Consider the following 16,547-nt stretch of genomic DNA (forward strand, 5'->3'; position numbering starts at 1 on the left):
AAAAAATCAAAAGACTGTACACATGCACATACATACAAAATGTATCGTACAGAGAAGCAAAATTAGGTCTGATAATAATTTAATCGCTATGCATTTGGCAATAAATATTTTTATGATCACATCTTGAATTAAATTTATTTTTGTGCTACTAACTAACCGCCATGTGATTCACTGATTAGTCAAACATCTTGCATCTGTGGATCTGAAGAATGCAACTTGTCTTGAAAATTACTCACCCATACTTACCGTCAAGCAGTGTTGTTTGTTATTGTCATTGTTAGGTTGACCAGAAGCCCAGAATGGTTTCAAAATGTCTTTGTCTATGGGGGAACCGGTGATCCAGTCAAACATGGTGACGTCACCGGTCCACCAGCCAAAGAGATCGCTGATTGGACGAGCGGCCCCGATGTAAAAGACCTTCGAGTCTCGGCCTGTTGCAGAATAATTAGTTAAGTTAGCTTAGCCTAATCCTAATCGCATATTTTATAGCTGAAATGATTTTTAAGTAAAAAATATTTATATCTATTTTCGGCATATTGTCTTTTCATTTAGTATTCATATTTGATAATATAACAAGATGGCGAGGTGTGAGGGATTGCAGCCTGCACGTGGCTCTTGTGTCTCACACAGACAAGAAAACATTCAGTACACCGATAGCAAACCTGAAAGGACAAAAAATAAATAAAGACCCCAACATAAAAAGCCCAAAATATGTATACAACTAAAAATATATTCTGCATTCAACAATGAAAGTAACAGCTGAAAAAGAAATAAATAAAAACAGTTTTACAGTTCACAAAATAGTTTATCGAGAATTCAAACTAAGCTACACCAGTGTATTTGTAGTTTTGGCGTCTACTTGCTTTTTATTTTTTAAAAATCCAGATTAATAGCGGGTTAACAGGACTCGAATAAGTTCTTTTCTTTCAGTCCATGGTGTCTCACCAGGTGTTGACCAAATGGTGTTTATGAGGATGCTCATTTTAAGGGCTGTGTCGGGTACGACCAGGGTCAGCCCACGTTTTTCACATTCATCTCTGCTTTCAATCCAGTTGTTTGTGATGTTGTCAACAACAAGAAAACAAAACTGTGCTGCCTGCGAAAGCACAAATCCCTCATCCACTGGACACCAGTCTGCAAGGAAGGAAGAAAAGAGGGAAAAAATGTGAAACATGGAATTAGAGAGAAAAAAGCAAGAATAACACAAACAAACTGAAAAGATACAATTATCTAGAGACAATTATTTCGCTTAAATCTTTTAAATCATACTAGGTAATATTGAGAGTCTACTGTAGGCGTACTTAGAAAGTTGTCGTTGTTCGCTCTCTTCCAAAGCTCAAAGCTTGAGTCGGGTGGTGAAGAAGAGAAGTCCAGTAACATCACATTCATCTCAAACAGCTCACATGTCCCCGCCGGGTAGTTTATTACGAAGGCCGAGCACCAGTTGAAGGAACTGCACCTCTCAGCACAAGAGATCGGGGTGAGGTGAGAGGTCACGGGATGAACGACTTGTCTCGGTCCTGCGATGATCTCATGGTCACGACTACGCTTCCACCTGGTCTGCAGGTCAGCACGGACCCTTTAGAATTATGGAAAAACAAAGATAACAAACCTTACTGAAGTCTTGTCACGAAGAAAAGAAGACACGGATAGGAAGGATTGACTGAACTTCCTACTCAAATTGGTTATTCTTAATGTTTGTTATTAATTCTTATTATTTACTTCACCGAGAACAACTCATACATCGCTGCGAGCTCTTGTGTAGACAAAACATACAACAAACGAAAAAAACCTTGATATTTACACGATAACAGCAGCGAGGATGGCGAGAAGAACAGATGCCATGGTCTCAGCAGAGGCAGTTCTGATGTCCAAACCTCTGGCAGTAAATCGCAACGAGTTCTGAATTTATAACAGTCTATATTTTTATTTCCCTCAAGAACAAAAAGTTTATTTATTTTTGTAATGTCTTTGAAGCTCAGGCATAAAGTCTGTGACAAGTTTTATTCTGGGGTCGATTGAAGACGGACACCATGTTGTAGATTTTGCCATCGAGAAGCGAGAGTGCACAGTTCCAAAGACATGAGCAGAGAACAGTTTTTTTTAAAAGTTCCATACATTCCAGTTGAGCTTTCTGATATTTATTTACCGCCTTTGTCTATATGAGTGTCTAAATTGCAACAGAAACGATTAAATGTAGGAACATTTTACCAAATGATGATTTTCTTATTGAACTCCGAAGAACAAAGAGCCTGACCCTTTAGCACGCAAATATAAACGCGCGGTCTCGTGTTTGCACCTCATCTTTGGTTTCATCAAATTCTCATTTCTAAATCACTTACCCAGAAGGTTCGATCAGGCAGACTCCTCCGCAGACAAACTTTAGCAAGCGATCTCATGTTTTGCTGGAAACAAGGCTTCCGTCATGTTTTCGTTTCCATGTCCTTCTGCCAGCGGGCAATCAAACATGTCGGCTAAAATTCTCCATGTGTGCTTTGACATGAGTCTTACTTTGACAAACTTTACATTATCTCAATTCCATTCAAAGTCCAGTAAGTAAGTCTTTTGAAAGAACCCATTAGAAATTTGTAGAGTGGCAATGTTTGGACAGCGGCTGGGAAACAATGACCACAGCTCAGTTCCACAAGATGCAGGAAGTTTGCGAGATGTTCAGGTTATTGCTGAAGGCAGCCTGGCATGCTCTGATCTTAAATGGCTTTCTCTCTTCCAAACTTATTTTTCCTGTAAGCTCCATATTTGGAGGTAATTCTCTTATCCGTTACCATGAGACCCGATGGTTTGGGGACTGCGGTTGCCCTGTTTCCAAAGTGAAGCAACCCTTGCAAGAAAAGGAACAGAGATTCTTATGATCTTCAACTCGACGACATTCAAATCCTGTTTTACAAGGTTCGGGTCCCTTAAAGAACTCCACATTGTAAAGGATGCGCTGGGACGAACATCCAGGGTAGAATATCCACATACAGTATTTTTAATGGCTTTACTCAAAAGACAACTCAGTCTTTGATTGTTTTAATGACATTTACTTAAAAGAGTTCAGCAGGCGGGGGCAGACCTTCGCGGTCAAGCAATGTTGTAGCCGAAAATTCTTAATTTTGTCAAATTTGAGTTTAACGGGAAACAGTGAAATGGTTTGTTGGGCTTAAATCATACAGTTTGACTTATTTGTGTGGTTGTTTTTTTTTGTTGTTGTTTTTTGGGGTTTTTTTTTGTTGTTGTTTTTTTATATAAACCTTTAAGCAGGATCGGACGGGAATGCGGTTGTAGAGGAGCTTATATACAGTGCAATTCATCTGGATAATGCTCTATACGTATATATTCCAGAGATTTTTCCGTACTTGTTTATTTGTCCTTCTTTCAGTTATTATTCATTTCGTTACTTTAATATTAGTTATTGCTAAGAGCTCCGACAGTAACATTTCTAAATGTACTGCTGTGCTATATAATCTCTCGAGTTGGTAATTATTTATTAGGCCAAAAAATATTTATGGGGAGTCTACCCCTTGAGACTGCTTTGATAATGCCCTCGCCACGTTTTCTCCCTCGTTTCCTGCTGCAGAAACACATTCCTTGCACTGCCTCTCGATAACGACTTCCGAAAGAGTAGTAGATGAAAGTAGTGAAGGATGAATTGACCACGAAGAAAAATTCGGCAATGTTGGATAAACTGATGATAATATTGTGATGGCGTCCACCTGTGCGAAATTCTGAAAGCATGAGAGACAGGCACATGAAGAAACAGAATGGAGTAAGACAGACGATGAAAAGTATCGATGTTCCTATCAGCATTTTCGTCAACGCTGCCTCCTTCCTCGACTGACCGTTGGGAGCGGAGTGTTCTCGCCACCGCACGCTCTGTCGCAGCTTCACGCTGGTGATCAAGGTAGTCGCTATGACGACAGGTAAACATAAACACAGCACCGAGAGGCCGAACAGGTATCTTTCGACGACGTCCACCAACATCCGGTTCCTGCTGTAGAAGTCGTTGCTGGTAAAGATTACCCTGGAGACACCGGAAGCGCCATCCACAAAGCAGGCGACGCTCCAACTGGCAGCGCTGACGTAATAAAGACCGATGACTGAGACGAAGATCAGGGAGAGGACCACCGCCATGGACTTCGTCGTCAAGTGCGCATGCGCCTGCAAAGGCCGTGCGATGCTCCAGCACCTCTCGACCGCGACGATGGCGGTGATGATGAAAGAGACGTAGGAGAAGCCGTAGATGACTTGGAGGCTTTTGGTGGTGATGAAGACGAACACGTGACTGAACCGTTCGTATTTCGAGAAGAGCGAGGCGAACCGCTCAGCGTAGAAGACGAAGGAACCGCAGTTGACCATGAGGTCGGCGAAGGCCAGGCTGAAGAGGCAAAGGTTGATCCGCACCTGCAAGCCCTGCCGGTAGAAGACGAGCAGGTTGAGCAGGTTGCCTGGCGCCCCCACGAAGAACAAAGGAGGGATCAGCACGGACCCGAAGATCCGCGATGTCCACTCTTCCACCTCCGCGCTCTCCCCCGCCACTAAGTTCGTCTGGTTGCTGACGACACATCCTTCCATCTGGTCCGACATGGCAGTCTCGTTATGAGCGGCCTGCGAGACAGAATGAAGGATATTTTTTATTCTATTATTATTATTATTATTATTATCATCATCATCATCATCATCATCATCATCATCATCATCATCATTATTATTATCATTATTATCATCATTATTATCATCATTATTATCATTATTATCATCATCATCCTCTCTTCTGAATAATATGTATTTAAGACTTTCTGTCTATGAGACGTGGACACACCAATACATGTTTCTATTCAAAAACATCTTCCGTTTCAACACAGTCTACAATATGCATCCATACATACATTAAGATGATTTCAAAGGGCAAAAAGAAATATCTCTTGATTGTTTACTGTGTACACACTTTATTTACGCTTGTAATGTCTGCTGCCATGTCTGTAGAGAGTCAACAGAGGTCGCTGGTGTTGTCTGCTCAACTGTCAAAGTTCCAGATCCGTTTCATCCAGAGTTTCATCACGAGGCATTGTCAGGGGAAGATTGTCAACAAACGCACGACTGACCGCATCTCTGGAAGGTATTAAGTTACTTAAGAACAAACAAAAAATAAACCAATCAACAACAACTAAAAAGCAGATTCACAAATCCTCTTTTTCGTCTTCGTAGACGGCAGACCATCGAAACCATCATCTCCATTAATGAATGCACATACATGCTGCTGCCTGAAATGCTTTCCTTTTTCTCAACAAACCGATATATATAGATAATGAAGGAATCTTAAGTTTCAACGAAAACTAGAAGGTACAAGGCTTCTCACGTGGCTCATGTTTATCGTAAACAATCTACTTGCTAGCACGCGCCCTCCCTCTTTCTCGTCCTTCTTCCTGGAGCGCCTTCTGAACTTCGACTTACAGAAGACGATAGTGCTGAGCGTCTGTGTGTTCCAGAGTGATCTGGAATGTTCTCTTTTATTTAACAATCATTTGGATTTTCTAGAAAATGTCATGTTTGACGTTAGCAAACTAATCGATGTTTGCAGGAGGCAGGTAGATACGTAGATACACATTTCTTCAAAAAAGACTCTGTGTGTGTGTGTTGTTTTGAAAGAACAAAAAGGGTAGTACAGTGAGAAAATAAACTATACAAAAGGGGTTTTTCGCCGGTTGAGTAAATACGTTTGGTTTGATAAACAATGTTTCTGTCCATAACGGTTACTAGAATGCACGTGAACAAACAAAGACAATCAGAGGAAGAAAGAAAAAGAGAGAGAATGTTAGACTGAAGTTAAAGTACACATCTACTTGTCATTTAAACTTAATTTTGCTTTACACTTATATTTTCCGAACGCTTCTGGAAATACACTGTTCACACGGCGCTCACCCATCCACAGTCTTGTTTCAATCGAATAGTTTCATCGTCCAAACTTTAAGAACTGGCACAGAGGTAGGCGTGGACACACACACACAGACACACAGACACACACAGATAGAGATATGAGAAAAGGCTGTTAGTAAACTTTCCTTGAAAGTTCATTATGGATGACACCGTGTCCACAAGGCACACGTATGGAGGCATAAGAATTGTTTCACTTCAATCCCGAGCGCAACTTGTTCTCCATTGATAGACAAGAAAATTTTTTTATTCCAAAAGATAACAGGCATAACGGTACAGACCCTCAAAGCTTTGGCAGAAGGCAGAACTCGGTTCGTCATTGAGGTTGGCGTGTGAACAGACCAGATGGTCGGCAGGTCCCTGGGAGTCGCAAACAAAGATGGTGTGTACCTCGCACCAGACTGGACCAGACCTTTCTTTGTGTCCTGAAGTCTGTCTGGCTGTTTGTTTGATCAGGTCCTTCTATTTATCTGTCTGTTCGCCCATTCGTTTTCCTCGATCCACAGATTCCAGAATAATTCGTTTGTTTGCTTCGATAATATCGGACAGATGTTTGGTTATTTTATCATTAAGGTAAATGCACGAACAACGAGATATGTGACTAACCGGATGCTGGGACGAATAAACAAACAATGTAGATAAACAGACGGGCGTACACAGGCAGATAGGGAAATTTTTTATCATTTTCTATCTATTCAGAATGTCACATGACACTCCGGTGAAGGAATTTTCCCTTCCACGGACACATCGTTCGTCAGAGAAAACACGATGGCCTATATTTCCTATGGTAAGTTGATATTTTTCTTTTGTTTAATTTAGCACTGCACGACAAATAAAGCAGTTTAACAGCTTAATTAAGCGAAGAGACAATTAAATCGCATTTAATTATAAAGCTAGGATCAGAGGACTAGAGGATCGTTTTATAGAGAAAAGTGTAAGGGATTGTATATTTCATTGGGAACAGGCAAGAGGATGTGCTTTGAGTATTTTCAAACAATACCGAGATAACTTTTACCAATGACATATGATTAAACGAGAAAAGAGATCATAGGTCAATAAAAATGCAATGGAAAAGTAGGAAGAACGGAGCTGAGGGTGTGTCAAATTTTTGGTGTGTAGAAATCTCTGAAAATGTGTCTGAAAGGTTTGTCAGATATTTGAGAAGGCATTGTTGATGAGTTCAGAATGTGTTAGTTGCTCGGGAGGACGGTTCAAAGATTGTCATTCTGCTCAACAGGATACGCGACAGGATAAGCGTTTAAGTAAGAGGCTGAGAACACAGACACATGTAAAGTAAAAGAACCATGTACTTGTGACTGGCAGTGGGTTTATAAGATTAATGATTTTTGTTTATATACCTCACAAGATAAATTTATTCTGATTTTATTTGTTCTAGGATTTCTCAGATATTTTGTTGCTGTCTTCACCATTGCCAGTCTTAAGGGTAAGAAGATATACACCATCAATCACACACACCCACGCACCCACGCACGCACGCACACACGCACACACAAGAAAGGTAGACGTGAGATCTGACGAGAGATGGATTTCGGTGTCTTAGAAAATGACTCTGAGAAAAATTAATTTAGAATAAATATTTATTTCATTCTGTTCTCCCGACGAATAACCTTGCATCACAGCCATATTTATCCCTCTTACGTTGTATCCATGTTTATTACTCCTACATCATTGCCATGTATCAGTTTAAAAGCACGTGGTGTCACGTGTGTACAGCTCTGGCCGTCGGTCCACTGTGTTTCTCATGTTCTCAAGTGTCGGCGCCCGAGGACTGTACGACCCTTGTCGAGTGTGGCAATGACGAGGTGAGCTACCTCAACACAGGAGACATTACTGGGATGTCTGCTGATGGCTAATATTATTAAATGAAAACATTAAAAAAAAGTTTCTGTCTATAACAGAGATTGCACGGAAACGCTCTTGATTTTGGAATATTTTGTTCAGATTAGAATACTTCCGACCTACGGCTGCTTTTATGGTTAGTTTTACGGGTGAGACTAGTGTAGGGTTCGCTGAAGGAAGGGTTCTCTTATCTTACATCAGATTTTGTTTTGCATCACGTTTGTTTTGCATTCTATCCTGCTTGTTTTGGTGTTTACTACATCAGGTTTGTTTTGCTGAAAGAAGAATCTCTGGGGATCTACAAGAAACATACACACTTGGCTGCGAAAAGATGATGGTGGGTGGTTTAAATGATAGCGAGGGGCAACTTTTGTAACATTTAACTCTTTTGCTGTGGGTCTATTTGTACTGTAATGTTTATTTATATTGTTACATACCACAGTCAATTAGTAAGGAACCCGATATTAGGTATAATTCCCCACCTTGTAAAAGGGATTCGTAAATGAGATCCACTGTGGGTTGAATAAAGCACTAATAAATATTTTATTTCTATTACTTCATTAAAACATTAATATTTTATCTTTTTCTGACGTCTTGAACATCTTACAGTAACTGTAAATGTACTAACTCTACCTGGACAGGTGTGTCAGCTTGTGGGCGGTCTCACCAGCGAGACTCTCGTTGGCAAGAAAAGAATGATCAGAGCGCCACCTACCACAGCCAGAGCAAAAAGGGACGTAACTGTGTGCAGCAAATGTTGCGGAGAAAGCCAGTGCAACAGAAATGTTTGCGTTGTGACAGGCAAGGCATTTTACAAGTTTGTTTAATTATTTTTACCTTACAAAGTCTCTTCTTTCATTCTCTCAGGTTGTCTATTTATTATTTGTAACCGCTTTGTTTCCTACTTATATTGGCGCTAATTCACACTAATGGATGTGCATTTAACCAGTGGGTTATCTATTTTGACACAAAAATGACTAACTGTTTATAAACTCCTGTCATCAGTAGCGCCACCTACCCAAGGCCTGCCAGCCTCACAAGAAGTCTATGTGCGCCTAGTGGGAGGCAGCAACGCCTACGAAGGAACAGTGGAGATCTTCTACAACGGCCAGTGGGGATCCATCTGCGACGACGACTGGAGCGGTGCAGACGCGGCTGTCGTCTGCAGAATGCTTGGATACAGCCCGTGAGTGTTGGCACGTGTGAGGGCACGCATGAGCTCTGGCGAGAAGTGTTTTACATGAAAGGACCAACTTTTTAAAGGAGAAGGCAAGGGAACTCGTATCGTGGCGAGTTTGTAGTCTCAGTGTGAATGTTGCAGAACAGGAGCTGGGGGTGTGGTAGGAGGAACATTTCCAGCCAGCAGCGGGAGGATCTGGCTGGATGATGTGAACTGTACTGGGAAAGAAAACTCGTTGGTGCAGTGTGACAAGAGCGAATGGGACATCCACGATTGTAATCACAAAGAGGATGCAGGCGTTCTCTGTTCTTCCGGTGAGTATAGATTCTGTGTGTGAGAGAGAGAGAGAGGGAGAGAGAGAGGGAGAGTGAGGGAGGGAGGGAGAGAGAGGAGGGGAAGAGAGGGAGGGGGAGAAAGGAGCGAGGGAGAGGGAGAGAGAGAGGGAGAGGGAGAGAGGGAGACGGGGAGAGGGGGAGAGGGGGGAGAGAGAGAGAGACATATAGCTACATACATCTTACTGGAAACATGTATCTCCCATTACATACAGCCCATCTGCCCCATATATATATATACTTGTTTACGTGATTTCTTCTGTCTTTTGCTGTAATCGTTTCATTGACATTTCTTTTACGCGCTTGAGTCTTTCTGACATTCATCCAGTTTTTCACTTTATTTTAGACAAGCCATTCGTCAGACCAAGATCTTTTTAACCCTGTCACTTCTTTTATTTGCCCAAATTTTCACCAGGGGAGATAGCTTTGAAGACTTGTAATTATTATATTAAAGAGTTGTTTCCCCTCGATCAGTAAGCGCTGTTGGATGCTGTTCTACATAGCCTTTGACTGTTGTATTGCTGCTACTCGTTATCTTTGTAATTTTATGAAAAAGCCTTTAATTGCATATTTCATTTTATTTTTGCATTTTGAAAATAAGGAGACAAAATCTAAGATTAAATCTTTTCCTTCATTGCCAAATGTATTGTAATGTGCTTACATTTATACTACTTTGGAGAGATACGAATATCAGTTTGTGCCACGTTGTTCCAAAGATTGTTTTAAAAAGTACGTTTCATTGTTATATTATCAACAGAGAATAAACTTGATTTGTTTTTTCTTCATTCCCTCCACTTCTAACACCTTCCCACCCACCACCTGCCCTCTGCCATGATGACTGACGATCAGTTACGCCGGAAGATGATGTGATTTTCTTGCTGGACACGGGGCTCGGGGGAGAAATCTTCCGAATGAATCTGATGACCCAGAGCTACACCACCATCCCCATCAACCGGCTGTACGCCCCGTCGTCTATAGACTACGACCCGGAGTACGGGAGGATCTACCTGGCGGACCCGCGCCTGCGCCAGATCGTCAGCGTTCACTTCGACGGCACCGACGCCAGGGAGGTCCGGCAACTGAACATGGGTGTGTGTGGGGGTGTGTGTGGGTGGATGAGGTCATTTCTATGAGCGTGGCTATTTTTTTCACTTTGTTCTTAAAGACGAGTTTATCATACCATGCTTATAGGCATAATAATTACAATTCTCTTCATTATATTTATTGCTATGCTTCTCATGCTTATGTTTAAATAACAAGTTTTATCTCTTAGGGGTGTGTGTGTGTGTGTTGTGTTTTAATTTGTCCTTATTCTAGCTTTGTGCTTGCGAACATTATTCTCAATATTTCTAACCATTTCCACAGTACCTTATAAAAAAGAAGTGAACAAAACTTGCTAAATAAAATTTGTGAATGACAAATGCTTCACACAACAACAATAATAAAATAAAGGATCATGTTCAAAAGATTTTTTGGTTTTGTTTCAGACGCAGTTCTGGAGAAGGTGGAGGTCGACCCTTTGAACCGGAAGCTATTTTATACTGATACAGGAAATAACGTCATTGCTGTCATGAACCTCGACGGCACAGGCTACAATATTATTGTGAACTCTAATCTGGACGAGCCACGTGATCTCGCCCTAGACCCACGAAATAAGTAATATTTTTTCTAATACTGTTCTTTTTTGTAGGAAGACATGTCAGGTGGTAAACACTAACCCTGTATGAACACGGAGCTCACTAATTGTGTGACATTTATATTAGTACATGTTAGTCTTGACAAGGAGATGATTCAGTTTAACCCATTTAACCTCTCCATGCATGTATATTAACAGGGGTAAATAAATTTACTTATGAGGGAAAGGGGAGTAAAATAACTGTTTTGTTAACACAGTTTACGTTTGAAAATGACACACAGTCTTGCATGACATCCCATTAGCACTTCCATCGTGGCAATCAAAAAAAAAAAAAGTTTAACCAAAGGCATATGATGAGCAGCTGAAGAAAGTACAATGTCCTACAAACTCTTGTCATGATCACTTTTTTCAGGAAGATCTACTGGAGTGACTGGGGAACAAGCCCGAAAATAGAGCGAGCGAACTATGATGGAACCGAGCGTGTGGTCCTCGTCAACAGAGATCTCAAGTGGCCAAACGGCATGGCCATTGACTACAACGGTAGACTGGTGATGTTTCTTGCTAGATTTGGTGGATGGTTGACTTTTCTCAGTTTTAATTAGTACAGCGCTCAGAAGGCAGGTCATTAGTTGAATGGGTAACCTTTTGGTTTGGCGGTGGAAAAAAAAATCTCATTTAAATGTTGAACTTAAGAGAAAATCGCAAAGGATTGCTGATTTACGTGTTTACAGAAAAATGAAGAACAAAACAAAAGCAAAAACACACAAAAGATTAAAGAAGACGGAAGCGCGAAACACGTGTGTGTGCAGAGTGCAGCTGGCCTGTCTTTCTGTCTTGCTCAACCTTCTTCAGCCTTCTCTCTCTCTCTCATCCCTTCTGTACCTAAAGCCCTCGTCGTAACCTCTCAACATAGTATCATTATCAGTCTGTCTTCTGAATAACATTACTCTTCACATGACTCATAACATAACAGTGATCTGAGCAGACAAATAGAAATATTCGCTTCACTACCTTACCTGCCATTGCAGACAACAGGATCTACTTTGTCGATGGAGGCACGCACCGTATCGAGGTCATGGACCTGCTGGGAGGAGACAGGCGAGAGATCTTTCGAGATGCTGGCGCCCACTTCTACTCCATCGTCGTCTTCGATAACTACATCTACTACACGGACTGGAACCGCAAGTGAATGTAACTTGGTTCTCTTCTAAACTTGCCTCGGATTGGTCAGCTATAATCCGCGTGACGTGTGTTGGACCAATCAGCGGGTGGCAATGATGCTGTTGTTTAGGTCTTCGGTCGCGTCAGAATTATTAAGCGTCAGACTGCTGGCAAAAGAATTATCTACGGAGGTGTATAGGTGGACTTATGTCTGTCTGCCAAGACCAACGCTTAGCCTCTCGCGAAGTTTCCCGCCGTTAGTCTCGGCGAGCCTTAACAATGAATGTGACTAAACCGGAAGCTCTGTGCTAGTTAGCATTGGTTTCGGCAGACTACAATAGAATTTGGTGTTAGCTTATCGTCGTCTCTCAGACTGTGCTTGTATTGTGCAGCACCCTGATGAGGCTTAATAAGGACGGTTCCGGCATCACACCTGTCGGTCCTCCCAGTTTCCAAGAGCTCACCGACATCCGCATCCAAAAGTACGGCTACGACCTTCCAGGTAACATCACAGGTGTTTGGACGATGAACATTGATTACCAGGCTTTGTTGGCAGGATGTTATCTACACTAGGTCCATTGTTGTTGTCGTTCATGATGATGTTGATGTTGATGTTGATGAACACCCGTGCAGGTGTCACCACTGCCGCTCCCTTGTACTTTGACCGAGATCGCGTGTTCGTGCGTCTGAACGGCGATCACGTGGCTACCAGCGGCTACGTAGAGGTGTACGCCAACGGCCAGTGGGGAACTGTCTGCGACCACGACTGGGACGACAACGACGCCGCTGTGGTGTGTCGCATGCTGGGCTTTAGCGAGTGAGTGGCAAGGGTGGGCGATGAGAAAGTGGGAGGGGGGCGATGGTGACTAAGGTTGGATGGCTGGGTGTTGGATCTCGAGAGTAGCAGCTCGTGTGTTTCCTGAAGACGGTAACCCTCGAGGTTAGATGAGAGCCGAGTGATGAGTTTGTGTTGTGGGTACAGGCACGGGGCTGTGGCCACCAACGAGTCGGCCAGCGGCCGGGGCAACGGTCTGATCGTGCTGGACAACATCCACTGCCAGGGCACGGAGCGCCACCTGGTGGACTGTGGCATCACGCAGGACGACTGGGCGCGACACAGCTGTGGCCATGACAGCGACGCTGGTGTCCAGTGCACTGTGGGTAAGGTGATGTACTGTGTGTAAACTGGTGGACAGTGTGTAGCACCAGGGGGTGCTAAAGTGCATGCAGGCACAAGAATTTGACATAAAGAGATAAGGAGCGAATGATATCGTTTCTATCCATTGTCGGTACTCGTCAGGGATAAATCTTGGCTTCCCACCCGCTGAATAGCACGAGGACATTTTTTTAAATAGTTGTTTTTATTCACCAGACGACACTATGAACAATTTCTTGGTGTTCACGGATTCATACACCGGTCTCCTGGTCCGCATGGATCTGAATACCTACAGCTTCACTGGCCTTCAAATGGCGGGAGCCTACAACCCCGTGGCCTTGGCCTATAACCCCCTGGACCGACGGCTGTACTTCTCTCAGGTGATGAGCAACCCCGGCAGCCAGATCTTCAGCATCGGTCTGGACGCCGGGCAACCCACGCTCCTCAAGCAGATGCCCAAGGTGCAGTTGCTTTGTCTTGCCGCGTGCTGTCATGCAAGCACGAGCATCATAGACATAGCGCGTGCGTGTACAGTCATACGATGTATCACACACACACACAAGCACACACTAATGCACAAAAATATGTACGCATGAATACTAATAGCTTGTAACAAAAAGCCGGGAATATAAGCAGTAAATCTCGCAAATAATAAATAGCAAAAGTGCGCGAGAAAATATCACGTATATCACGTGCGCGGTGTTATATCACGTGACCAGGGTCGGTGGTGGACGGCCTGGCTGTGGACGGCAACATCCAGCGACTGTTCTACACGGACAGCGGACTGGATGTCATCGGCTCCATGGACCTCCACGGGAACGACCAGCAGGTAGTCGTCTCTGGGCAGCTGGGGCAGCCACGAGCCATTACACTGGACCCCGTCAACAGGTAGTCGGGTGTGCAGCATTGTATCAAGGTAGTGAACTCCATAGCAGGTAGTCGGGTGTGCAGCACTGTATCATGATAACGAGCTCCATGTTGAGGATGTCGCTAAAAGCTGGGAAAATATGTGTATAGCGTGTATATATATATATAGTGTATAGCGTACTAATAGTTCTATGCGCATTATTTACAAAAATGTCTCTTGTCCCTTCACTATAGTTGTTGAAACCAGAGATGAACAGTGATTGTACATTTTTTGTTTGTCTCATCAAGGTGGTACCCAAGTTGAAACAGTAATAAAACGATAATATAGTACAACCATTTTACTTATTTGTAATATTTGTAGAAGATGACTGTACTCTATTGTAGGTTAATTTCTTTCAGGTAATTACATCACTAAGGTGCAAATATTTTTCGATGAAGTTTTACAAGATCCACGTACTGCAATGTAATTATCTTCCCTTAGAGGTCAATGTAATATATTCTAGGGTAACGGTTTTTTTTCTAAAAGGTGAAGAAAGTGCAGACTCTGAAATGTTGTTCATTGTGTCATCCGGGGTTTCAATGTCAATTATAATCATCTCATTCAAGAATACTCTACTGGAGCGACTGGGGCAGCACTGCTAAGATCGAAAAAGCTAGCTATGACGGATCTAACCGCCAAACCATTGTCCCAACAAACCTCAAGATACCCAACGGCCTGGCTCTGGACCCAGGCAGTGAGTACTTTACTAGATGCGCATGCGCACTACGATACACGATTTTATTTTGTTTGTTTTGTTTTTGGTTTTTTTGGGGGGGAATTTTTTTTGTTTTTTGTTTGGTTTTTTTTTGGTTTTGGCTTTTATGTTTTTGTTTTTGTTTGGTTTTTTTGTTTTTCTCTCAGTGGTTCTTACTTTTAGACAGAGCGTCAAGAGCGAGGAGACGGCAGACAAAATGTAAGGGAAATAACTGATGTTTAAGTACTACTAATTACTGAGTTGTTTCCCTTTGACAGCCGTGCTTGCTTCTACGTTTCTCTCCATCCTCCACAATCGTATGTATCCTTCCTGACCTCTATGACCCGATCAGCTGTTTGTTGCACCGAATTGCAGCATTCTCCTGTAATTGTTTCTGACGTTACAAGTGGCTTCCTGTATTTATTTGTTGACTTTCCCGACACACCGTAGTCGCAGGTGTCGTTCAGTATCTGACGAACTAATTTACAGGCGGCCTGCTGTATTTTTGCGACGCCGGGACTCACGTGATAGAGTCGGTGGACACAAATGGAGGGCAGAGAAAAGTCGTCTACTCCGACCTCGGCGCTCACTTCTTCGGGCTGGCGGTCACCGCCAACAACATCTACTACAGCGACTGGAACCGCGTGTGAGTGGCTGGCCGCCAGCGTTGCACTGATGTCATTCGTGTGATAGAATTATTCGTGCGATTGAGTGTGTGTGTGTGTGTGTTATGACTCAATATGTTTTATTACCGGCATGTAGACAGTCATTACCTTCTAGTTTGCCTCTCACTTTTCGTCTATCAGTCACGTGTGGCAGTTTCTAAAATTACTTCATAAAATGGCGTCTTCCTGACAGCACCAATCGCATTGTTGTTTCCATTGTCAGGAGCATCATGCGCATTAACAAGGACGGCAGCGGTCTGACGACTGCTGGACCCCCGAGCTTCACCCGCATCAACGCCATCATCGCATCGGAAGGCGGAAACTGACGGCTGGTTATCTCCCTTGGCTGACTCTCGCCACCTGGTGGGGGAACTTCTCTCACTGAGAACCGCATTGACGATTTCTCTTCCATGTTTGCTGTTTCATTCGACAACCCTCTGACTTATGAATCTTTGAAAACACCGGCTTGTGTGAAGACAAATGAACGAATAAATGCCTTTTTTCTTTTAAAACGGAATTCGTAGAAAGTCGATTTGAATTAATAATTATCTGTGTATAGTTTTGTTTTTACATGGTTTGTCAGCCAGAAACTCTTGTCGCTAACTGGCCGATTAAATGATTGATGAGTACTGCTTGTGTAGAAGAGTAAAGATCGTGAGAAAAGGGAATAAAATATGCGAGCGTGCGTGTGGGCGAGCACGTGTGCGCGCGCATGCTACAAAATGAAATATCAGGAAATAGTTCCGTGGTTTTAGAGCCAAAGGTACGTGATGCTAGAATTTCCTCCCTCAAGAAACTGCATCACGTAGAAATTCACGGCGCAGTCTTTTCATGACGGACGAATTTACGTCAAAAGCGATGCGCGCGCACTGACGATGGGCGCGTGATCTCTTGTCACTTCCGTTTTTTACCCACAATCCAGCTGTCATCCTTTCCAAGCCTCTCGAAAACTCTCAAAAACTTTCAAGTCAGCGCCAGTTAGAAAGGTGGATATAAGGCTAACTCTTACTCTCTGAAAACGAATA

At 42.9% G+C, this 16,547-nt stretch overlaps 2 protein-coding genes across 3 annotated transcripts; one reads left to right on the top strand and one right to left on the bottom strand.

Moving 5' to 3' along the window:
- Positions 1 to 1,925: 1,925 nt before the first annotated feature.
- LOC112576115 (B1 bradykinin receptor-like) lies at positions 1,926 to 6,438 on the bottom strand. Of its 2 annotated transcripts, XM_025258370.1 has the most exons (4): positions 6,213 to 6,438; positions 4,946 to 5,109; positions 3,840 to 4,605; positions 1,926 to 2,447 (listed from the first exon to the last, which is right to left on the bottom strand). In XM_025258370.1, the coding sequence occupies exons 2-4, from the start codon at positions 4,973 to 4,975 to the stop codon at positions 2,383 to 2,385; spliced, it is 861 nt and encodes a 286-aa protein (XP_025114155.1). In that variant the 5' UTR covers positions 4,976 to 5,109; positions 6,213 to 6,438; the 3' UTR covers positions 1,926 to 2,382. The 2 variants fall into 2 exon arrangements, with proteins under 2 accessions (XP_025114155.1, XP_025114154.1); XM_025258369.1 differs by lacking the exon at positions 1,926 to 2,447 and having other exon boundaries at positions 3,151 to 4,605.
- Positions 6,439 to 6,630: 192 nt separating this feature from the next.
- On the top strand, positions 6,631 to 16,151 carry LOC112575775 (low-density lipoprotein receptor-related protein 4-like). The gene is made up of 19 exons (XM_025257790.1): positions 6,631 to 6,718; positions 7,328 to 7,375; positions 7,666 to 7,754; positions 8,057 to 8,128; positions 8,433 to 8,592; positions 8,797 to 8,977; positions 9,113 to 9,285; positions 10,153 to 10,392; positions 10,791 to 10,959; positions 11,352 to 11,479; positions 11,968 to 12,124; positions 12,493 to 12,602; positions 12,734 to 12,917; positions 13,083 to 13,261; positions 13,473 to 13,730; positions 13,976 to 14,144; positions 14,730 to 14,857; positions 15,347 to 15,503; positions 15,746 to 16,151. Exons 1-19 carry the CDS (start codon positions 6,700 to 6,702, stop codon positions 15,846 to 15,848), a joined length of 2,724 nt encoding a protein of 907 aa, XP_025113575.1. The 5' UTR covers positions 6,631 to 6,699; the 3' UTR covers positions 15,849 to 16,151.
- Positions 16,152 to 16,547: the final 396 nt, after the last annotated feature.

Source organism: Pomacea canaliculata, linkage group LG11 (genome assembly GCF_003073045.1).
Source record: "Pomacea canaliculata isolate SZHN2017 linkage group LG11, ASM307304v1, whole genome shotgun sequence".
Taxonomy (NCBI): domain Eukaryota; kingdom Metazoa; phylum Mollusca; class Gastropoda; order Architaenioglossa; family Ampullariidae; genus Pomacea; species Pomacea canaliculata.